Consider the following 25,000-nt stretch of genomic DNA (forward strand, 5'->3'; position numbering starts at 1 on the left):
GGTGGTGGTGGTGGAGGACATAGTAGAGACTTGAAGGTAGAAAAGAGTTGACGAGGTCTGGATGAGAGTGTGTTAATGAGAGTGACAAAATAAGTTTGTTTGGCAGCACGGAGGGAGGAGTTATATTTTATCAGGGCAGCTTTGTACAGAGTAAAGTCTTGCAGAGACCTAGTTCTCCGCCACAGTCGCTCAAGAGCGCGGCTATGTCTTTTTTGATGTTTGGTAACTTCAGTTTGCCACGGTTGTAGCGGGCGTGGTCTAAGTCTGCGTGTTGTGAGGGGAGCCAAGGTGTCTAGGGAGGATGAGAGTGAGTTGTTAAAAACAGAAGTAGCCAGGTCAGGGCAGGACAGGGGTGAGATTTTGTCAAAGAGGGAGTCAGTAGCAGAGTGGAGAAGAGAAAGGTCGAGGTGGTGGAGGTTTCTCTGGGTGACAGTGTGCCTTGTAGGGGGAGTCAGTGTTGGGGACAGGGTGATTGTGAAACTGACCAGGTTGTGGTCTGAGAGTGGGAAAGGGGTGTAAATAAATCATTGACTTACATGATTGGTCCATGACATTGATTCTCTAAATTCCATCTAAGCCTTGGTGGAACCACTTCTTCACAGAAATAATGGTTAGAATCTGTAGTCAATCGGTAATATCCATCAACCAAAGATACAAAAGACAAGGCTTCCTTCAAGACTGGAAATTGTGCTTCCTTGAACAAGGAACAAAGGAGTTATTATAATAAACATTACAGATTTTTATGGAAAGCGTTACCAGATATAGTGGTACTCTTTTGATACTAGTGTTGACTTGTTTTATTAAGTAAGGCTTACTATACTTGCTTTTCAACATGATCAATGTTGATAATTAGACAATTGCTAAATGTAAAAAAAACTGCAGTGGTTTATGCAAAGGAAATACCAAACATTGATTGTATATTACATGGCTTCCTATACCTTGGCTGTCACATAATCACAAGGACAAATCTTATCGAGTTAGTCAATCATATTGACTCTCATAGGGTGTCTATTCCATAATATATTTACCACCATAAACATGCATTGTACTGAAGGCCCTCATTCTTTTTACATTTTTAGAACTATTTTCTATCAAATATCAAGGCTGGCTGCACATTTGTAACAAGAGATAAACCACGTGTTTTACAGAGCGCTACTGCAAAGCACCATAATTGGCACCATTCATATAGACTGGCATCCTAATGAAAGCACACAGTAGATGCCAATGCTCCAGGACTTTAATGCACCTCAACCCACATATTGTACTGAAGTGGACTTCCAATTCTGACATTGATTATTTGGCCTCTTGACATATAATACTATTTCAAATGTAACGTCATAGGCCTCACCAAATGAAGCAGTGCAAAAGACAGATCACAAGATGCCTGTTTAAGTCTTGGGGTACTTTCTAAATGAAAGCTTTTCATACCACAAGAATGAAAACATGGTAGCACTTTGATAATCCATTCCATCGGCTTTTTCTAATGCACTCCTTCTTACTCCATAATATGCAGCATTAACAGAATAAACAGCACTTTTAAAAAAGTCAATAGCCAAAACCTCATCATTATCTGTAACCACTCCCCTTGGTCACTGATGAATGGAGATGACGCATGACGGTGACTAGAAGAGCAGAGGTGTTTATGATATGAGGCCTGTGAATGACAGTTTGGCTTGACCTTCTCTATGCTGAGTATTTCTCTGTTGTTCACTGATTATGCACAATGCGATTTTCTTTTAACTTGAATAGGTGACATCTGGCATCAGTTTTTGTAAACACTAGAGCAAGAAAGGGCTGCTTTAAGGATGAACCGCTTAAGGGTGAAGCACTTTTGAGAAATATTGGCCTCGCTTCAGCCACCACTGCTGGCGTATTTCACAAGGACCTTCTTTTTTCAAAAAACCAAAGATTATCTTTATTGAATTTCAGGAATAATAAAACCATAAAACAAACATATATATGCAATATTAAAATGTACACAGCAGGTAAGGGAGAGCAACAGATGAGCAAATGTGTCGTAACAGAATAAGTCAGAGAAGAGGAGGGCTCAGGACAAATAAACCCCCTTTTGAACAGAATACACAGAATGTAAAACACATTTGTCACTGAATATAATTTTTACTCTTGTACATCATATCCTTATGTAAGTAACATGAAATAAATGTGAAAAAGGAGCTTGTTTCTGTGTAGCATCTTTTTTTTAACTACTCATTTTTTTGTTCACTCAGACAGAACACTTACCTGTATATTATAGGGGGCATTATAGAAGCTTTACCTGATTAGGCGCTAGACTAGAGGGATATCAATATTGGGAATTATATTTTAAAAGTGGTTGACCTCGAGGCTACATCTGTTTTTCACCCTTTGATGCTCTAGTATATTGTTATGTTAAAGCAGAACATTTTTTGTAACTCATTGATGATGATTAATTTTTCTGCGCCTTGTTTTTACAATAAAAATTGATATGCAAAAAAAAAAAAAAGTGGTGGAAGAGTAGCATATATAGGTATAGGGTTCAGAAGGTCACAGGTCACTAAAAACATTAACCGACTGCTACAGATTTTCTGGAACTTAAGGGGACATTTCCTGTTCTCTTTTACCTACTATTGGTATCCAAAAATCAGTTCAAGGGTATCACGTGGGCAAGCAGAGTATACAAGGACTGTTAGACTCCCTCAGGAGCTGGTTCTAGCTAGCTCAGTTAATTGTTTTAAAAGACATCTGGATGTATTCTTAAATGCACAGAATATTACTGGATATTAAGTTCTTATAGGTATATTAAGCATCAGAGATTGTTGATCCAGGGAATATCCGATTGCCTTATGGGATCAGGAAGGAATTTTTTTCCCGTGTTGGAGAAAATTGAACCATGCTTTATAGGGTTTATTTGCCTTCCTCTGGATCAACAGGGGGTATCTGTGGGCATAGCATTCTGTTTAGGCTTTTCTTCTCTTTTTGTGTTTTTTTTCTCTCGGTATCTCTATAGGTTGAACTCGATGGACTTGTGTCTTTTTTCAACCTGACTAACTATGTAACTATGTTAAAAGAATGCTATCAGGATATACACCGGAAAGTGCACAGCATTCCCATAGCCTGTTGGCTCCTGCCACATACCCTTCCCCCAAAGGTGGGCCTTCTCTTGATACAATCTTTCATGTACACTTTAAGGCATGTGTACATGGGCTTTTGTTTGCGTCAGTACTGCTTATCTACCAAAAGAAAATTGAAAAAAAGTTTATCTACCCAAAAGATAGATAAGCAGCAGAACTCCTTATCTACCCAAAGAAATTGAAAAAGCATCTTGATGCAGTTTAAAATAAGGTCAAATGCACCCATAAAGATACTCTGCATGCTGCACCCATCTACACAATTCCTTACTGAGCTACAGCTTCAGATGCAAAAGAATTCCATACATTTCCAAATGCTTATAAAGGAATCAATGTCAGCAGTTAGTTGTACAAATTATTCATATAACTATATATGTTTTATAATGTAAATATTTTATAATGCAGCACGATTCTAATTAGAACCAATCTGCACTCACCAGGATTTTGTTATTTTGCTTGGTGATCGTAACAATGCGTCCTTCTGGCATTATTTGTGAGTTGGCTTGTGTAATTCTAATGTCCACGATGTCTGTAAAGTCACAAAATGGCTGCCACAGCTAAAAATAACATTACCAAACATTACAAATGCCATGACCATAAATAAAACATAAAGTTTTATATTTCTGAAAATGAATGCAACTCTCTCTGAGCAAACATGTCTAGAACACCTCCCAGATACAGTTTCAGAATGAGCGGTCAACAGTGGTTGTCTCACAGGTTTCCTTAAAGTGAATGAGAACCCAGGATGTGCTCCGGTGGATAAAGGTTATAGTTATATAATTTTTCAGATCGTTCGATTGTAAAATGATTTACGGAACCTTTCTCGGGAATATAATGTTGCATGCTGTAGTTCACTGTAATGTTAATTACCAAGATACTCTCATCCTATGTTATAATTAGGTAGGTGTAGCCATCAAAATGTACCCTTGGCCAAAAAAATTTTCAGTCCTGAATAAAGGTTAAAATATTCCATAATTAGTTTTTTCTTTTTTATGCTATCTGTGTCCGCTAGGGAGATTTTCTGTTCTGTAAGGAGAATTTCCCTGCTGGCCATTTGTCAATAAAACAGGTGCCTTCATTGGAAAAATTCCCCTTCATTACTTGTTTCAGTAACAACTAAAAGATTTTGGATTTCCTGTTCATTTTTGTTTTGGTAACAGTTCAAACAAGGGCAGATACAAAGGACTCGGTAGTTATGTAGGGGTCTGGGGAAGGAACCACAGCATGCGGTGGTGAACAAAGGCATTTGACATTCCTACTAATGTTAAATGCCAAACAGACTGACACAGGCTGCAGTGCTAGGATGGAGGGAAGGAAGAAGACACAGGACACTGAAGAGGTGTACATTACTTCTATTGCAGGGACCTTTAATCTGGTTTTTGTTTAAACCTGACAATCGCTTTAAGCCATTTTTCCATTACAACAGTTTCACTTATGCTTGTTATTACCGGTCTACAAATATATTTTGTCATCATGTACATTCATTTTCTACTATGAGTTTAAACTGGTTGGGTGATCTGCATTTCCCCATTTACGTCAAATTAAATTGAGTCTTTAAAAAATGCAATGCATCATATCCAAAATGTATGTATGTGCACTAACGCAATGTGCTTTTACATGCACTTTGGTGGGGACGAGACCCAAATAAAATGATTGGTCATCAGGTCATTAGGTAAAGAGAAGAACCCAGAGCCAGATCTACAAGTAAACCTAAGCAGGAGCTAAGGGCCTGGTGGATGTTCATGGGTCCCAGTTACAGCCATCATGCTCCTGTAGTAAACCAGGGGGATATTGAAATTGGTCAAAGCTGTATGTCACTTCACATGGGAGGATGCACTTGTAGGCAGTTGGTGTCTATTGGGGCCATGTTGGTAAAAACAATGCAACACCTGCATGTCACTTCACATGGGAGAATGCACTTGTAAGCAGTTAGTATCTAATGGGGCCATGTCGGTAAAACAATGAAAATGGGTCTTTTTCTCAGTGCCAATTGCAATCCCTATAAAAGTCAAACAAAGGGATGGGGACCAAAGTTGCTACCTTGCCTAGGGTCCTGAAACATTTAAGTATATATCCATAAACACTGTCACTTGCTCTCCATCCATTTTTAACAATGCATTAACATCAATGATTCAGCTTGAAAGTATTGTTAGAGAAGGACAAATTGCTGTTGGTTTACATACAAATCAGCTGTGTATATCACCACTGGCTTCTCTTTTTTCTCACCCACATGCTTACCTCACTTTCCACCTCTTTCCAGATAATGCCTGCACTCCCAGATACTCTGAGGAGGAGGTCTTTACTGTCTTTCTGGGTGCTGTTAACTGCAAATGTCTCACTTTGAAAGTCTTGGTCCAGTTTCTCTAAATCCATGAGATACTTGATTTTGATAAGAGGAACAGTAAGCCTACAAGCACGGATCTTCCTCAAAGAGTTCTGAACTCTCCTGCGCAGTCTTTTACGGGAAAATAAGTTTAATTTCACAATAATTTGTCGCAGACTTTGTGGGACACAGTGTTTATAGCTGTATGGAGAAAGACAAAAAATTGAGTTACCACTATTAAGTACAGATATTACGATTAAAAAAAAACAAATATTTTTTAACAAACTATGGTAGTGTTAGAACCCTTGGAGAACATTGTTGCCATAACTAAAAGTTGGGGAAGATCTAAGAATTTGAGTTGCCACTAGAACAGAAACTGAGGGGAATATTCAACACGAGACACTTCTGACAACTAAGTGAGAATTAAACTCACTTCCCATTGTACTTACAAGACAGAAAGGCAGGGGAAATATAACTAATGAATTATAGATAGCAAATCAAAATGGAGTTTTATCCATTCCTGACTCTATTGAAAATGAAATAAAAGTTTTAATGGGTTGTATATTGAGGCTTGGTATATACACCTCCATTCAAGCCATATATTTTCATCTGATGGGATGTAAGCAAAGCACAAGACCCTGGCTCTGAAACTAAGGTGAGTAAGCAGATGCTTAGTTTAAAAGGTACAGCTGTTCTTTAACCACTTTAGTACCAGAGCAATTTGGTCATTTGTGCACACACATGCTACAATCTGGATTTTTGGATAGAAAATGACTTTAAACCCCCAAACAAGTATGTATTTCCTGAAAGCAGAGACCCTGTAGAATGAAAAAAAATGGTAGTTGCATTTTTTTTATGTCACATGATATTTGCGCAAATGTTTATTAAATTGATATTTATAGGGGGAAAAAACACTTTAATTTCAGGGCACACAAAAACAATTACCCTTTTTTTTTAGATATAAAAGATGGGGTTACATTGAGTAAATAGATTCCAAACATGTCAAGCGTTAAAATTGCGTGAGCCCACCCTTCCTGCCTCAGTGATCACAGAGCAGATTGGGGAAATAACCTGCCCTGGTCTGCTCTTGCACTCCATACTGAATGCATTTTCTATGGCCCTGAGTTCCCCAGAGAAGCAGGGGACCCCGAAAAACAGGGCGGAGGGGGAGTGTTGGCACCACCCACGTGGGCTGCTACAAGTGATCTGGCGGCCACCCAGATAACTTGTAAAAAGTGAGATCCATCTGCTGAGAATATTATACCAGCAGCAGCAACCGCCATGATCTTGGCATAACCACTTGAGGATGACGACGTATATATACGTACAGCGGTCCTGAAGTGGTTAAAGTAGACATTTCATGTAATTTTTAGGATATTACCAACGCCTTGCTCGTGAGTGAAATTACTATAAGTATTAACTCATTTTGTTTATGATAAACCTCAATTGGTACTATTACTGCACACCTTATGCACTTTGTTGTAACTGTAGAGTTGTTTTACTGGGCACTAATAGGCTGTTGACTTTGCAAGGGATTTTTCACTTTGCAGGGGACATTTCCCTTTGCTTAGTAAATGTGGTGAAAAATCACATTGCAAAGAAAACCCAATCACTTGCTTGGAAAACTTCCAAGTAAAAAAGCAGAGCTTAACACCATTCACACAGCTTAGTAAAAATTCCCTTGCAAAGTAAACAGCCTAGTTGCCTTTAGTAAATCAACCCCTACGTCTTTGAAAATCTAGTTACATGATCATGACTGAGATACACATTATTCAAAATGTGTCTCTACGTTAACTTAAAATTAATTAAAAAAAGTAAGTGTATATATAAAACACTTATACTCACAAACGGAGCAAGAACAATGGCACATTGGACTTGTAGTCCTCACTGGATGAACTGCTGCACAAAATGTGTGAAGGTCCAGGAGCTCTATTCATAGTGAGTCTCCCTGCCACTAAGCTGAACGCGTTATCAGGGAACTTCCCCTTCATCAGAGCTCTGATGAAGCAGTTCATCCAGTGAGGACTACAAGTCGAATGTGTCATTGTTCTTGCTCCATTTGTGAGTATAAGAGTTTTTCATATATACTATTTCCCCAATAAAAGGATTATGGCACCAGGCCAGGCGCCCGGTGTTTTCTTTCTTTTTATGCAGTTTCCGGGATCCCTTGTCTGCTGCGGGGCAGCCTACTGGATTTCTGTTAACTCCTTGGGCCACAGGAGGGCTTGTTGGTTGCTCTTGGCGTTGGTCGTATCATCTATTTTTAATTTTAAAAAGTCCCCATTGAAATATTTTTTCTACATATTATTTATCACTGATGTACATATATCAAACACAAAGGCCAAAATAGTGTGAATTAGATTAGTTCCTTCCTGACAAACTGTGTCTGAACATTAGTAATAGTTTTTAAAAATATGCTTCAATGTACTTGTATTTGTTCTATTTTATGTTTAAAAGTTTTTCTACAGCATAAAATAAGAACTGCAGCATGTAATTGATGCTTATCTTGCAGCTCTTTTACCACATTGTACTAATAATAAAGTTCTGCATTGACCTCCCCCAATTTCCTTTGAACAGGCAGTAAAATTAGCTTCGGTTTTTGACTACTGCATGCGTCATTGTGGCTGCCAAACCTTATTCCTCCCACAAGCTGACCTCTGATCACTTGTCTTGTGATGATTCTAGAAATCCTTGTTTTCAGGACAGATAACCTTTTTATCCACTTACAGGTCTTTCCTTAAAATACTATAGCGTTCAGTGAAAAAAACAATTTGCTTATTATATATATAAAAAACCATACATGTGTATTAAATGCTGTTAAATGGTGGACTGGTAAATTATCCTAGAAGCTGTAGCAGTTCATTAAATGGCAGTTTAGCTTTACTTACCTAACACTGCTGAAAATCTGCTTTGGGGTTTTGTTATTTTCCTGTGCCAGTCTCATCATGTCTAGAACTGCTAAGGCTAGACACTGTTCCTGAACATCGATATGTTCTGACACTTGTATACGACCGCTTATAAAGTCATTGCGACACTGAAATGACATGAGCAGAAAATTTATTGAAGGACTGTTATGATGCCCACATATTCAATCAATTACAGTGTGTGACAGCCCAATAAATCGGGTTCTGTTGACACTTCATGTTTTCCTCTTACCTAGCATGACACTTATTTTATTTTTCTGTGTATTGGTCCTTTCAGCACAATACATTAATTTCAGCTAAGGTAGTATTTAACTGGCACAGGATGTACTCTGCTTTTAAAGTCCCTTCGAGATTATTTTGTGATTCCCTAATCATTTTCATTGGTTTAAAATCTCTTTAAAAAAATTTTTAAATGAGTATATAGAAATTATACTCCAGCCCAGTTTTCAAGCATGGGTAACTGCAGCCCAATGCTGTATTTTCCTCTCTTCTTCATTTAGTTGTGGCAAGCAGTGTATCTAGTTGGTAGATAACTGGACAGGTGATGTAACTGCAATACAAGCAGTCCCCGGGTTGCATACAAGATAGGGACTTTAGGTTTGTACTTAAGTTGAATTTGTATGTAAGTCGGAACAGGTACATTTTTTAAATGTAACTCCAGCCAAAAAAAAACAGTTTTGGATAGCATAGGGAAGGGTCACTTTTGTTTTGCTGTCTGTTCCTGTTGTTCAGAAGATTATAATATAATACACATTTTTGTTATAAACTTTATTTTTTGAAATTTATTTGCATTTTTAATTATTTTACTTTTTTTTACTTTTTTTTACATTGTTTTTCTTCTTTTTAATTTAATTTTTAAATTTGTTTTAAACTTTTTATTTTTTTTATTTAAATGCTGGGAGCAATAGCCAGCTTGTTATTGGCTATTGCATTTTACAATAGCAGGTTGGTCTATGGCTCTAATTTGATTCAGGAGGTATGTGCAAGACTGTGTAATTTGCATGCTCTCTGCCCTGGACAGCTTGGCACTTCCTGGTAGGATTGTAACCACTCATCATAGAAGATGGCTGTACTGCTATATATTTAGGAGTACTGTGGACCCCGTTCGTAAGTACGGATTGTCCGTAAGTTGGACGCCTGTAACCCGGGGACTGCCTGTACTACAGTACAGAAAGGATCAGCACTCACTATTCATTAAAGTGACACTAAACTCAGGAGTTAAAACTGGAAAATGCATTCAAGTACCTAGTAACTATTAACAAAACCGTAACTTATGTGTACATCATTTAGCTGTAGATCCTCAAATCCTCTCTGAATTGGTGCTGACACTGTCCTTCCTTCTGGAGGGTGGCTACTTTTGTTCCCCATGGTCCCTGTGTGTGTTGTAAAGTAGACACTGCTCCAGGCTCGCTTCTGTGATGGACTACAATCTCATGTTTAGTTTACTACTTTGTATTGAGATTGTAGTCCATTATGGGAGCGAGCTTGGAACAATGACTACTTTACAACACACACAGGGACCGTGGGCAACAAAAGTAGCCCCCCTCTAGAAGGAAGGACAGTGTCAGTATGAATTCAGAGATGATCTGAAGATCTACAGCTGAGTGATACACAAATAAGATACATTTTTGTCAATAGTTAAAGGAGAGCTATGAGGTGAGTGCTTTTTACTCACCTCATAGTTCTAGCCGACCTGTGACAATTAGACTGTCACAGGTCGGCTCAGTAGATCGGGAGGTGAGCGAACACATACCATGTTCGCTCACCTCTCAATCCTGTCACGGCTCTCTGCCGTGACAGGGGAGGGGCTGGATTCCCCTCTCCCTGCTCCGATCCGCCAGCGCTGACTGGATGGGGGAGGGGGCGGGTACAGCTGCCTCTGCCTCTAGATAGGCAGAGCCAGCTGTCACTCACGCAGCTGGGCGGATCTCGACATCGGTGTCGGGATCTGCTCCGGCTGCGGCGTCTCAGTATACCGCGACCTGTAGCTCGTGGTATACTGAGCTTAGGGTGACGGGAGGACGCTAGTTTGTGTCCTCCCGTTACCCTAAGGAGAACTATGGGGGAAAAGCCCTGACCCCATAGTTCTCCTTTAAGGTACTTGAATGCATTTTTAAAGACTTAATTAAGGGTTGGCTGAATAGCAGGGCCATACTTATAATGAGGCAGCCCGAGACTGTTGCCTCAAGTGGCATCTCTTTGGGTCATGTGACCCAGGTTGTAGGTGGGGAGGTGTGTAAGGGCCTTACCCTCCCAGCTCTTAGCAGCCGCTGATGCTCCGGTTGGGTCCCGCCCAGCTTTTGGCAACCAGTGATATCAGTGAGCTAAGCGGGGCATCAGGCAGAGCTGGGCGGTGCACCACCAGGACGCCAGCCAGAGCGCCATTGGCGTACACCACCAGCACCCCATCAACAACACCAACCCCCACCCTGACCCCCCCCCCCCACTCGCTTCTGTGATGGACTACAATCTCATGTTTAGTTTACTACTTTGTATTGAGATTGTAGTCCATTATGGGAGCGAGCTTGGAACAATGACTACTTTACAACACACACAGGGACCGTGGGCAACAAAAGTAGCCCCCCTCTAGAAGGAAGGACAGTGTCAGTATGAATTCAGAGATGATCTGAAGATCTACAGCTGAGTGATACACAAATAAGATACATTTTTGTCAATAGTTAAAGGAGAGCTATGAGGTGAGTGCTTTTTACTCACCTCATAGTTCTAGCCGACCTGTGACAATTAGACTGTCACAGGTCGGCTCAGTAGATCGGGAGGTGAGCGAACACATACCATGTTCGCTCACCTCTCAATCCTGTCACGGCTCTCTGCCGTGACAGGGGAGGGGCTGGATTCCCCTCTCCCTGCTCCGATCCGCCAGCGCTGACTGGATGGGGGAGGGGGCGGGTACAGCTGCCTCTGCCTCTAGATAGGCAGAGCCAGCTGTCACTCACGCAGCTGGGCGGATCTCGACATCGGTGTCGGGATCTGCTCCGGCTGCGGCGTCTCAGTATACCGCGACCTGTAGCTCGTGGTATACTGAGCTTAGGGTGACGGGAGGACGCTAGTTTGTGTCCTCCCGTTACCCTAAGGAGAACTATGGGGGAAAAGCCCTGACCCCATAGTTCTCCTTTAAGGTACTTGAATGCATTTTTAAAGACTTAATTAAGGGTTGGCTGAATAGCAGGGCCATACTTATAATGAGGCAGCCCGAGACTGTTGCCTCAAGTGGCATCTCTTTGGGTCATGTGACCCAGGTTGTAGGTGGGGAGGTGTGTAAGGGCCTTACCCTCCCAGCTCTTAGCAGCCGCTGATGCTCCGGTTGGGTCCCGCCCAGCTTTTGGCAACCAGTGATATCAGTGAGCTAAGCGGGGCATCAGGCAGAGCTGGGCGGTGCACCACCAGGACGCCAGCCAGAGCGCCATTGGCGTACACCACCAGCACCCCATCAACAACACCAACCCCCACCCTGACCCCCCCCCCCCTAATTATCCTAGGGGTGACCCTGACTGACAGGACAATGGGAAAGATGAGAAGCAGTGGATTTGGTAACTATTTGTATTCCCCAATCTCAATTATACATTTAGAACAAACTGTCAGAAGGCTATGGAACAGATTCCAATTATTTTGCCAACTATAATTCAAAATTTATTGTAGCTCTGAACACAAATCATCATATTATTATTGCCAGCAACATATTTACAATTTATTTCAAGCCACAGTGCTATATACGTTTATTATTATTATTACTTTCTAGGGCACCGAATATGTAAAGAGAGTTTTAGCAAGATCAATACAAAGAGAATGAACGTCTTGTTTTTATTTGCTTTTTTCATTCACTACAGGAATCTACAGACTATTGTTATCATTAGGCCTGATGGGAAAGTAATTATGAAGATGGAATAAAATCTTTAAATCTTTAAAATTTACTTTTAAAATAAGCATGTAAAATTACAATGTACAAAATGTTAAATGAAATTGAAATGTAGTTTTAATTAACATCTACAATTGGCATTTACTTTATAAGAAGGATTCAACATGCAGCACTGCAATGAGCTCACCTGTGCAAAGAGATAGTCTATAACCTGATAGCTAAGAAGAGGGTCAGGAGACATATTCATGGTGCTGCAGCGGGAAGTTTTTGCTCCACTTGTACCAATCCACTCAGGAAAGAAGAACCTTCAAATTGATAGAAGAGGTTGATAAATGAACCAGTTGACATCCGCGGTGTTAAACCCCCTTCCCACCCAGGCCATTTTTCAGTATTCAGCACTGCGGTACTTTGACTGACATTTATTCCGTCAAGTTATTTTTTTGCACTTATTGTCATTGCTATTATATAGGGGGATAACAATCCCCCTATATAATAGCAAAGGCACACTGACAGGTCCTCTTTATGGAGACATTAGGGGTCTCTAGGAACCCTAATGTCACCTGGGGACCCCAAAAGAAGCTGATGAAGCAGAGTAGTGTAATTTCTGGCTGATTTGTAGTCTGACATTATCTGGTTAATTCTAGGTCTTCTGCTATTGATTGCACCTACCTGAGTGGGGTGTGACCCTGCTACAGAGTGGGGCAGCCAAAAGGGGAACATTAAGAGTGTCTATGGCTCACCAGTCAATCACTAGGAGTGTCATGGCCAGTGGTGCATGCTGGGTGAATGCATAAATACTCAGGATTGCCATGTGCTCGGGACTGCCCCCATGGCAGTACCTGGCTTCCCATTAGCACCCCCCATAGACTTCAATGGGATTAGGGGTTTTGAGGAAGTTCTGTGAAAATGCCTGAAAGATAAACATGGGCAGATTTGCTCATCCCTATTGATCACATATTATTATAAATAGTTAAAAGAATATCGCATTAATTTTAAAAGTGAGAAATTAATGTGTGTTTAAATATTTCTGAAAACCTTAGAGCCTTTCTACAATAATCTAACATCCTCTTATTATCCTGGTGATTGCTATTGCTCTTCTACTTTCAAAGTTCAGCGGGCTCTGTAATATCAAAACCTCTGTTTAAACATAAACAGCTTATCTATCCAAACAGGAACACAAATACCTGATTCGATAAACCACAGTGTAAGCAATTCCACCATCCACAGTGAATATGTAGTTTGGATTATACCATGTCTTCAGATCTGGAGATGCCAGTGCAAATAAGGACTGGTAGACTGGCAAAACTCCTACAAGGCAGACAATTATTCAAAATAGTCAAAAGGCAAAGTGTTGTTCACCACCTACCTCAATTTTTTTAATCCTCAACAAAAATGTGTTTAGAAACTGAAACAAAGTTTTACATTGTTTCGCAATCCAATGTATTGTAAACCTCGAGAACCTAAAATAGATTACTGAACATCCGTTTTTTTTAAAGATTATAGAAAGATTAAAACCCTTGTAATTTAATTGCTGTCTTTGTCTCTGCTGGGTAGATTCCCCCTCACTATTGGTTGTGGTGACTATTATCACTGGGATAGAAACTGATAGGAAACCAACATTTTCAAGTAGTCAACAAAACAGTGAACGAGGGTAAACTTTCCAGTTAGAACACAAGTTTTGGTGACAACTGTCTAATAATGAGAAGATGAGAATTCTTCACACTTTAAAGAGACCTCCTCTCAGGGAGGGGAAGGGAGTTTTCCCCAGTGGGACACAGAAAGAAAATAACTGAAAGGAGTTTTATCCACTCTCTACTCTATTTTAAATAAATATTTTGGGTATACATACACTACATACACTTTAAACATTTTCTGGGATGCATCGAAATTTCGGCCGCTGAAACATTTAGGCCGAAAATGGCACTTTTGGTAAGTTGTTGAAAGTGCCATGATGGCCGAAAATGTGGCTTGAAAATTCACTGTAACCCTAGCTTCTCTGCTGGTGTGTGTGCCTTCCAATGCAGTGTCGATGTCCGGTGTGGAGAAGAGACGGTTTCAGAATGCTGAGTGGTGGGGGAGAAGAGCGCTGTCAGCGTTGCAGGAGGTAGAGCTCTCCCCCCACACCTTCTGGCTCCGCCTCCTCTGTCAGGATGGAGAGTGGAGGGGAGCACTATGATCTGTCACAGGAGAATAAAAAGTACTCTTCCTGATACTTAAAGCATGTGACACTGCATGTGCATCATGCCGGCTCTATAGATCGAGAACTAGCAAGTTTTTTTTTAGTATTCTGACAGCTGCTGCCGTCAGAATAAAAAAAAAGTCAGCATAGGAATGCATAGTATGATTCCTATTGGCTATTTCAATTTGCAATATCTAATAGCAAGCTGGCTATTGCACCCGCCCTCTGCTGCTGTCAATCACTAGAAGGGGGCCTGATGGAGAACTTCAGGTCCCCTCTGCTGATTGACAGCATCAGTGGGCAGATGCAACAGCTAGTTTGCCATTGGCTATTGCAAAGTTAAATAGCCAATAGGAATGTAGCTATGCATTCCTATGCTGTTTATTTTTTTCTGACTGACGGCGCCGGCGGCTCCGATGTCAGAAGAAAAACAAACAAACAACAGAGCAGGGAAAGGTTTACTCTGCTCAATCGAGCCGCTATCTAATAGCGTTCGGCCAGCTTCGGCTTTCACCTCGGCTCAGTCGAGCCCAGGCATATGCCTTCGGCTCGACCAAACCGCTCGGCCAACTTTGGGAGCTGTACGGGCTATAGTGAATAGCCCGTACAGTAGCCCTTCGGTTCTACTGAACCTAAGGTGTCCTGGGGCTGAAGCTAGCCGAAGGATCAGCCGAAGCTACGGCTAGATCCTTCGACAGCTTTGTGAATAGACTCCTATATGTTCAAACCTTTTTTAACATGCAGGAATGCCGAGCCTGGAAATGCACAGTGTGATTGTTTATATATTCAAATGAATAGTGTTATAACGTTAATAAATATGTTATTTAGCATATGTATAGACATGAAGTGTGATATCGAATGCATAAAACATTGAGGCATTGGGTTTTCCAGATAAGTATGTTTCTTATATATTGTAACTGAATTGTTTAGAAGTGCAGTAGTAGAAAATACTATGTAATCATGAGCACATTAATTATATTTTACCATATAACAAATGTAACGTTTTGTGTTTCCATGTTTAGGAACTTATAGATTAAAAAAGAATAACATAAAAAACTATTTCTATACTCACAGACTGACACTTTAAAATTATACTTTTTACATTTTTTTTATTAACCCCCTTAATGTTCCACAATACCAATACTGGTTCCACAATGCCAGTGAAGCTCTGGATTCTGAATGCTCTTGCACACACATTTCGGTATTCAGTATTCCTGGACTGACCCTTGCTCACGCCACTGGTTGGGTGCATGTTTGAGGCCAGTGACTCAGAAAGTACTGAAATCACAACATCAAGCATGACTGCATTCAGTATTTTTAGAATGGTTAGTAATCTTTATTTCTCCTGAAAAAGGTTTCCTTTAAAGTCTTTTGTGTCGGTATAATACAGCGTAAAGTGAATGGATAGAGAAGGGAAGAGTTAAAACCCTTTAAGGGTTTTTTGTTGTTGTTGTCTGTGTACCATTGAGGACATTTTTCTTCACTTCCTGAATTTAGAAGAAATCTCCCAAAGGCAGGGGAATTCCTATCTTAAACAATTGTCTCAGTTTCCCCTTACTTTCCCCTAATTTTGGATTTCCCTTTACTTTTTTCTTGGTGACAATGGTTACAAATAGAGGGGTGAATATCACCAGTTGCAACTTAGACAGCAGGGTCTAACCCTTCCACACACTATCCAAAAGTAAAACAAAATGTTTTTCCTAGAGATGCACTTTAACTTGTAACTTCTTACCACATGATTTGGCAGCTGCTATGCATAGGTCTTCTGCAGCGTATTGGCCACCAGGAAATATGATGTGTGAGTTAGATGAGTCAGGAGGTGATGGCAGGGAAGATGAGTACAAGAGTACTCTGAGAGAGCCAGTGGCAGAAGAGTAGCTGCTGCAAGAACGTGAGCCACATAGGAGAGGAGCATCGTCACCAGACATCTGTAGAAATATTACATAATGTGGTAAATAAAAAAATCTTTAGATTCAAACCACAAAAACAAATGTTGCTTTATACTAGAATGTTCTCCTTTTGTTTATCACGAATTACCACATTTAGAAAATTTGAGAACAGGCAAATATAGATGTATATTAGGTTGTGCATGCACAAACTTTGTGTAAAAACAGAGTGTGCGGGGGTATTCATGAGAACTAGAGCAGACAGAATCTGGAGCAGGTCCTCATCTTTTATTTTTAAAGCTTAACTGAACAAACTAAAGGTAGAAGCTGATTGTTTGTCATGGGCAACTGCTACAGATTCTGTCTGCTCCAGTTTTTATTTATTTATTCATTACAGGTTATCATCAACAATTTCAACAGCGCTTTACATGCACATTCACATCAGTCCCTGCACTCAAGGGGCTTACAATCTAATGTCCGTTTATGAATGAAAAGGGGGACATAACTGGAGACATAGCTTAGTAAAACACTTAATATCGCCTCAGTTATTTACAAACAGCAGAGTGGGCAGTACTGATCACTCCACTGTTTGCTAAGTACAGGGCAGGATCAGAAAATATGTGAAATATTTGTTGATCCTCGACTCTGTATCCCGAAGTCTGCTTGGCATCCGCTCCGCTCGGTATCCTGATTGTGTTGTAACAGATGATCTCTCCTCCCCACTGCATACCGGCTGCATGCTGCGGTCTGTGTCCCCTCCGATCTTCGCTGCCTCTACCCAATGTTATCTTTTGCCACATGTGCTCCAAGATGGAGTGTCAGGTACCTGTTCGTGGGAGATGCCGTGTCCCTCTGCGGGGACATAGATGGAGAGGTGATCCAGCAGCACGGACCGGCTGCGCAGGCGCAGACGGCAGAAGGCCCGGCGGATTGCGTCGTCGCGCGGGATTACGTCATCACGTCGGTGCGGCGCGGTGACGTAATCGGGCCGGCGCATGCGCAGTAGCTCATCATCGGCCTATATAATGCGCTGCAGGACGCTCATTCAGTGCTGGGTGATCTTCAGCCAGCACTGGATGTTCGTGCTGTGCTTGTTCTTGCTCCCTGGTCATTGACCCTGCCTTGCTCCTGTTCCTTGCCCATTGTGGTTCTTGTTCCCTTGGCTTCCCTGTTACCAACCCGGCTTGTCTCTGGATTTCTCTTTGGCTTTATCCTTGTGCTCTGCTGCTCGCTTGTTACCGACCCGGCTTGTCTCTGGATTTCTCTCAGGTTTAACCCCTTGTACCGTATTGCCCGCACGCTACTGACCCGGCTAGTCTCTTACGCTTCCTTCTGCCTTACCCTTCAAGCACGGCGGCTATTCTGCTAGGTCACCAAGTAGACCTCGTGACCTACAGTTCCGCATCTGGCACTCGTGCATCCCCTGCCTGAACCCTACTGTTCTCAACCCCAGTGGTCATCAGACGGGGTTGCAAGGGAGGTCCTCCTCGTCATCTCGGGCTCGCACCACAAACCTAACATGGAGACTCTCATATTTAGAGTTAGGACCGCACTATATAGAGGTGCCTTGACGCGGCTGTGTGGCTTTTACATTTTCTGCAGAAGACGTGTATCTAAACCTCTGTTTTTAAACTTAGCGGTGAGACAAGTTTTTTTGCATGCTGGTTGGTGAGTATGCTGTGAAACTTTTTGCTAATATTTGTGTATCACTGGGCTGTAGATCCTCAAATCATCTCTGAATTGGTGCTGACACTGTCCTTCCTTCTGGAGGGTGGATACTTTTGTTCCTCATGGTCCCTGTGTGTGTTGTAAAGTAGCCACCACTCCAAGCTGGCTCCCGTGATGGACTACAATCTCATGTTTAGTTTACTAATTTATATTGAAATTATATTCTTATCACAGGAATGAGCTTGGATCAGTGGCTACTTTACAACACACAGTGCACAATGTCAGCACAAATTCAGAGAGGATTTGAGGATCTACAGCTAAATGATGCACAAATAAGGTGTAGTTTTGTTAATAGTTAAAGTATTTAAATGCATTTTCAAGATTTAACTCCAGAGTTTAGTGTCACTTTAAGGCAGCGCTTAGCCCTGTCTCCTCCTATCCTCTTCATCACTCCCCAAACACACACACTTAGATACCAAGACTAGATTGTTAATTATTAATATATACCTGTTTTTATAAACTTTGGAAATGTTTTAAATTTAACTAGAGTTTCTTTACCAACTGCAAAAAATATTATATATATTGCTATAACTCTTGGCAAAGATGTCATAATAAATATTTGTATTACCTTATTACCTTAGGATGCAAAGTTCTTTTTCAGGATGCTTTCAAATCTTAATTCTGCCCAAGTAAAATATTATTTTGACAAAAATAAATTCAGTTTCAATGTTCCACCCTTTAAAAAGTGCAGAAAAATCAAGGCTTTCTCAATAAATTAGAACAGTTGGAAGGTAAAATCCCCTAATGTAAAAAAAAAAACAACTGGCAATGTGCCATTATGATAGTGGGCACCCTTTGTAAGCAATACTATCTTGTTATTTTAGAAAATAACTAAAGCCAAACTTTTTTTGGGGGGGGGGCTTTAGTACTCTTTTCAGTCACAGGAGTACATTTACTAATATGCTCCCGTGACCCACAGTCAGCATCTGGCAGGCTACTGCCCACTATTTTCTGACTGCGCAGAGCTGCACTGCAACCGGGAAGGATCACAACAATATTGTTGGGATCCGCTACGCTGCCTGATTGACAACTGGCTCTGCCTCTCTAGAGCTGTGCCTGCCCTCTCCCCTGTTTGTCTCTCCAATTTGTGCTGTAGGAAAAGAGAGGAGAGGAGGGAATTCCAGTGGGGAGTGATCAGCGGTTCGTGGTTGCCTAGCTCTCGATCTATAGGGTCAACATGTGACACTTCCACGTTGGGAAGTATTGGAAAGACTACATTTTACTCGCACAATACTTCTCCTTTATTTCCAGTATAGATCGCTATGCTGAACTGTAGAGGCAGATGAATATGACCTCATAATGTGCTTTATTATAGTAACATTTTTAGTAATAGCGAGTACCCCATGGTAGACCATGCTCTCTTACTTCCTTATAACTATTGTATATTTGTGGCTTATTGACAAAAATACATAGTTTGGAAAAAACATGTTGATTGCTAATACAGGAAACAAGCTTACTCATTTTTCCATTTGGGGTTATTTATGACAAATGTTCCAGGTGTGGTAACCTATAGCAGGACATCAGAAACCATCCTTTTATAAACATTATGTTTATTATTGAAATTGATCAAGCCTCTGCTTGTAAACCTAGTCCTAACCTGGAACAAACTGTGGACATTTTTCCAGGTCTAAGACCAAAAGTATACAACTTCACTCAATAAAGAGTGCTAATTTTTAAGTGCAGTCACCAGTAGCAACCCATCAATATTTATTTTGTCCTTGTCTGACTTCAGAAGAGCATATTCCTCATGGTTGCTAAAGGTTACTGCATTTAAGAATTCTAATCCTATGTTATTATATGCAATTCTACTTTGGTCAAAACCTAAAACCCATAAAGTAAGAATGAAATGTCTACTTACGCCATGTCAATTTTAACCTCTTGCCGTCCGCCCGTAGTAGAAAAACGGACGGACGGCACTGCTGTATTGGCGGGTTGCCGTCGCCAGACGGCATTTTTTTCTGCTCGCGTGCGCCCCCTAGCGGGCACGCACGGGCAGAAAAGACCAAAACAACAAAAAGTGCAAAAAAATTAATATAAATAAAAAAAAATAAAAGTAACATATAAAAAAGTAAAATAAAATAAAAGTCACATATAAAAAAATGGGAAAAAACCCCCCAAAATGTTTAACTCCCCCACCCCCACTTTTACGCGCCTATAAACGTAAATACGCGTCCGGTGCCCCAGCGCGCAAAAATTACAATTGCGCTACACATGTTACATATCGCCGTGAACGTCGCAGTGAGAGCAATCATTTTAGGGCCATCAATCACTGATAACACTAAACTGATGAGCGGTAACAGCTTTTAAAGCGTCGCCTATGGCCAATTTTGGGTATTATCGTTTTTTGAGGTTTTGCGCGCGCACGCAATTTTAAGGCTTGATATGTTTGGTGTCTTTTTACCCGACGTGACCCCGTCTTTTATATTTTACCAAAAAATTGGGTAATAATAAATGTTTTATCATTTAATATAGGGGAAACTGTTTTTTTTTTTTAATTCCGGTGATTTTTCCTTAATATAGTAAAAAAATAAAAACCCCAGTGGTGAATAAATACCACCAAAAGAAAGCTCTATCTGTCCCCAAAAAAGGGTATAAAATTCATTTCAGTACAGCGCTGCATGACGGAATAAATGTCAGTCAAAGTACCGCAGCGCTGAATACTGAAAAATGGCCTGGATGTGAAGGGGGTTTAACACCGCGGATGTCAACTGGTTAAACAATGCAAAAGTTAAGTAGAGCAAATGCAGCTATAACAAAAAATGTTTTAATGCCGAGGGCATTGTTATAGCCATCGTTAGCCTCACGACCCTAACAAGCTCTGTTTTACGCAACCTCCTAAATTATGGCAGCAATGCAGGCTCTAGCTTCACTACAGCTCTGTGTGCGATCACAGACCTCTATGGCCATTTTCTAAGCCATCCGGAAAAAAAGGTGCCTGACCGCCGCAAAGTAAAAGAACCATAACCAAAAAGTGAGGGTCTCTTTAACAAAACCCTATAGTCTAATACAAATGCATTCTTATTTTTAAAATGTAGAAAGATTTAATAGGGGAAAGTATACCGCTATAGATAAAGATTAAAACTTGTTTTATTTAAACTAGTAACAAATAGCTGGTACAAAACAAGATGAAAAACATTACAATGGTAATCAGATTATTATTTCATCAATTTTAGCAAATGACTGACAATGGACTGCTCAATGATACTATTTAACCAATGTTCCTTTTTTTTTTTCATCATCTTCCATGTGTCAACAAGATCACGTAAAATAAACATAATTACCTTACAAGCAGTCTTGTATCAAGTTCTTGCAGATATACAATAGCAGAGGCCACGCAGTCCACTTTTTCGTTTTCCAGTAAGTGTACGTACAACTCATGTGGATGCCAGTAGAATTCTTAGGGATCGAATTACATGTTGGAGACCCTATGAATTTCAGTGTGTGTAAACATGCAAATATTAATCTAATAACTGGTGCATGATTTATACATGTCTGTCTCTTAGTGGTATGTATTCTTGGTTCTTTTGGTGTCCGTATATATCGATCTGCCTCAGTCCGAATGTGTGTGTCTGCCTATTTTAATGTAAAGTGTGCTTCATGCACACTTCCTGCCAAAAAGAAAATATCTCACCACATGTAACTTCCTGTGCAAAAAAAGCAAGCTGCTGACAAACTATATCTATGTAGGCATACAAAATCTGTGAAAGTCCCTTTTTCTGTATTATTAAAAATTCCAGAATGCAAGAGACAGACATACACAATAATTTGAAATGTCTGATGCATGTTAAAGTGTATGTCTTCACTGGATAGAATGTGGAAAAGCTAGACACTCTATCAAGTTTTATTGCTGTCTGTGTCCCCATTGGGGAGATTCACCACTCTACTTCTACTAATGACCATTATTACCAAAAATGAAAGTGAGAGGAAATCCAACATTTTAGATCTGCTCCCAGAACAAGAGGAGAGTGAACATCTACTAATTGGGACACCTGCCCCATGGACAACTGTCTAAGAGGGGAATGCCCCTCACTTTGGGAGATGTATTCTAACTAGCTGTCGAGTCTTAATACAGGAAGTGAAATTAAATTTCCCCAATGGTACAAAGAACGCAAAAAATAACCTGGCAGGGGTCTTAACCCTTCCATACTTTATACAATAACGTTTTGATTATACTGTAGATACACTTTAAAAGAGGAGTGGGGAGTGGGGATTTTGCGCAGGTGGAACATTACAGTCGAAGAGATGCGAAACTCACCCAAGAAACTCCTTGACGGGATAGTCTTGGCTACGCACTATAGTGTTTGCTTGCCTCGAGGGACTGTCCACCACAGACTCTTGCTTCGGGATGGCAAAATATTAATTCCCGGCGGCTTCCGGAGAAATAAAGATGTTTCTCTCTTTGGTGTTTCTCTCTTTCCATGGTAGACTATGGTCGGGGGAACCTGAAGTACAGGAACGTTCAGGACCGTGGTTGTCCCAGTAAGTGCGGGTCATAAGCTCGCGTTGATTAAGTCCCTGCCCTTTGTACACACCGCCCGTTGCCACTACCGATTGGATGGTTCAGTGAGATCCTCGTATCGGCCCCGCCGGGGTCGGCGACGGCCCTGGCGGAACGCTGAGAAGACGATCAAACTTGACTATCTAGAGGAAGTAAAAGTCGTAACATGGTTTTCGTAGGTGAACCTGCGGAAGGATCATTAACAAGGTCGGCTCCCGAAGAGGGGGAGCCGTCGGAAACTAAGGATGCTGCGGAGGGGACGCTGAGGGGGGAGAGCGCGAGGAGACGGGGCGGTATCCCTGTCCGGTCCCCCGTCGATCTCCACTCCCCCAGGTAGCAGGGCGTCCTGGAATGGGTTCGCTCCGAGAGAGGGACCCGAGCCTTTGAAAGCGTTGCGGTTCCGGTGGCGTCCGGTAAGCTCTCGCTGCCCCTTGAAAATCCGGGGGAGAGGGTGTAAATCTCGCGCCGGGCCGTACCCATATCCACAGCAGGCAGAGGCGGCTCTAGACGTTGTGAGGCCTTAGGCGAAACTCAAAAGTGAGGCCCCCACTTACACCCATAATGAAAAAAAAAGCAAACAATTAAAAATGAACTGTATACATTGCATATTGTAAGACTAGTAGCGGTAATTCACAAAGCTAGCCGAAGGATCAGCCGTAGCATATGCTTCGGCTTGACTGAGCCGAGGTGAAAGCCAAAGCTGGCCAAACGGCTGGCCATTGGCCAGTTAAACGGCTGGCCTTTGGCCAGTCAAAAGCCTGCTACTGACAACTGAGCGGAGCCAGCCGTGAACTGTCACTGCTAGCTCCGCCCAATCATTTTCTAAGTTTTTTTTACAGATTTTCTATTCTGCTCGGTACCACAGGAGGTACCGAGCAGAATAGCCGAGCCGAATGCTGCTGGGCGGCATTCAGTTATTCACTCACTGCTGTCCGGCCCCTATGGGAATAGGCCGAACAGCAGCGAGTAGCCTGCTGGAGGTTCGGCTCAGCTGATCCAGATGTTGGATCGGCTGAGTCGCACTCCTTCTGCACTTCTGGTCGGCCAAAAATGCTGAAGCAAGCCGATGTACGGCTGAAATCAGCCGTACAAGCCTGAAGTGAATAGCCGAACAACGTTGGCTCACTTCACTTCGGGTCGGTTATTCACATGGCTGCCTTCGGCAGCTTTGTGGATAACCCTTTAGTGTTTATTTCCAGCAGCCAGGAATTTACTGCTCCTAGAGCTAGAATTGTATTTCTGTCTCATATCTAATTCTACAAATAACTATACGCAAAACCCAAACCCTATGGAAGTAACGCAGTGCAGAGGTCAGAGGTCAGGAATGCACAGAGTGCAGAGGTCAGATCTAAGGAACCCACAGAGTGCAGAGCTCAGATCTAAGGAACGCACAGAGTGCAGAGGTCAGATCTAAGGAACGCACAGAGTGCAGAGGTCAGATCTAAGGTACGCCCAGAGGTCACAAGTAAGGAACGCACAGAGTGCAGAGGTCAGAAGTAGGAACGCACAGAGTGCAGAGGTCAGATCTAAGGAACACACAGTTCAGTAGTAAAGAACACAATAAATCCTGCTTTCCTATCACACAGTATGGGGTGGCGTAGCATGGGTTATATGTGGCAGCAGTCTGGCATTTAGAAGCATCTGCTCACTGGTATTTAGCAGCTGGATTTTTACATAGAACATTTTTAGCAGCAGATGTGACCAATTACAACAGTATTTGAAAAAAACTCCTTATGGTGGGACTGGGCCCTTAGGGCTTGTTCACACCAATTACGGTGCGTTCCAGAGCAGTAGCTGCTGGAACGCACCACAATCTCTCACAAAACTTCCCCCTGCGTTCTGGGGTGGGAGGGGGCGTGGCGGTGCATGAAGTCAATGGCACTGCAGCTACAAATATCACCCTCCTCTTTGTCCTCCTCCGATGCCACCGCTGGCTTTGCTGCAGGAGCGGGTGCCTTTCATCTCCATGACACGCCGGGCGGGCTCTCTCCTCTGCAGCAAAGGAAGTGAGAAGTGGCGGAAATACCACCACTAGAGGGAGAAGCCGCGTCTGAGGACTCGCCGCCGCGCGGCTTCTCCTTCTCTATGACAGTGACAGATCTGCGGAGGCTGCGGAGAATTGCCGGCGCTCATTCTCCCCATGAGAAATCACTGCTCCCTCTGCCCAGGGGCAGACTGACCAGGTGAGGTGGATCTGTAGAGGCCTTAGGTGGCCTTAGGTGACCGCCTAACTCGCCAAATTAGAGAGCCGCCTCTGACAGCAGGTCTCCAAGGTGAACAGCCTCTGGCATGTTAGAACAATGTAGGTAAGGGAAGTCGACAAGTCAGATCCGTAACTTCGGGATAAGGATTTGCTCTAAGGGCTGGGTCGGTCGGGCTGGGGAGCAAAGCGGGCCTGGGCACGCGACGCGGCTGGACGAGGTGCCGCCATTCCTCGCCCCCGCCTCCACCGGACGGCAGGGCGCGGGTGGCGGTGGCGAA

At 42.0% G+C, this 25,000-nt stretch overlaps 1 protein-coding gene and 1 long non-coding RNA gene across 2 annotated transcripts in view; one reads left to right on the plus strand and one right to left on the minus strand.

Annotated features, from left to right (window-relative positions):
- Positions 1-21,438, minus strand: part of JAK3 (Janus kinase 3) — a 70,009-nt gene extending 48,571 nt beyond the window's left edge. The window contains exons 1-8 of the mRNA XM_018561147.1: positions 21,303-21,438; positions 16,140-16,335; positions 13,413-13,536; positions 12,416-12,533; positions 8,319-8,464; positions 5,346-5,631; positions 3,545-3,664; positions 537-694 (exon numbers count right to left, since the gene is read on the minus strand). Of these exons, the coding sequence (XP_018416649.1) occupies positions 537-694; positions 3,545-3,664; positions 5,346-5,631; positions 8,319-8,464; positions 12,416-12,533; positions 13,413-13,536; positions 16,140-16,335 (1,148 nt within the window). The 5' untranslated portion in view covers positions 21,303-21,438. The remainder of the gene's footprint in view (positions 1-536; positions 695-3,544; positions 3,665-5,345; positions 5,632-8,318; positions 8,465-12,415; positions 12,534-13,412; positions 13,537-16,139; positions 16,336-21,302) is intronic.
- A 1,063-nt stretch (positions 21,439-22,501) lies between these two features.
- LOC108790799 overlaps positions 22,502-25,000 on the plus strand; it is a 4,980-nt gene continuing 2,481 nt past the window's right edge. The window contains exon 1 of the long non-coding RNA XR_001941463.1: positions 22,502-22,579. This is a non-coding gene — a long non-coding RNA (uncharacterized LOC108790799). The remainder of the gene's footprint in view (positions 22,580-25,000) is intronic.

This window comes from Nanorana parkeri, unplaced genomic scaffold (genome assembly GCF_000935625.1).
Source record: "Nanorana parkeri isolate BGI_ZX_2015 unplaced genomic scaffold, ASM93562v1 scaffold504, whole genome shotgun sequence".
Classification (NCBI taxonomy): domain Eukaryota; kingdom Metazoa; phylum Chordata; class Amphibia; order Anura; family Dicroglossidae; genus Nanorana; species Nanorana parkeri.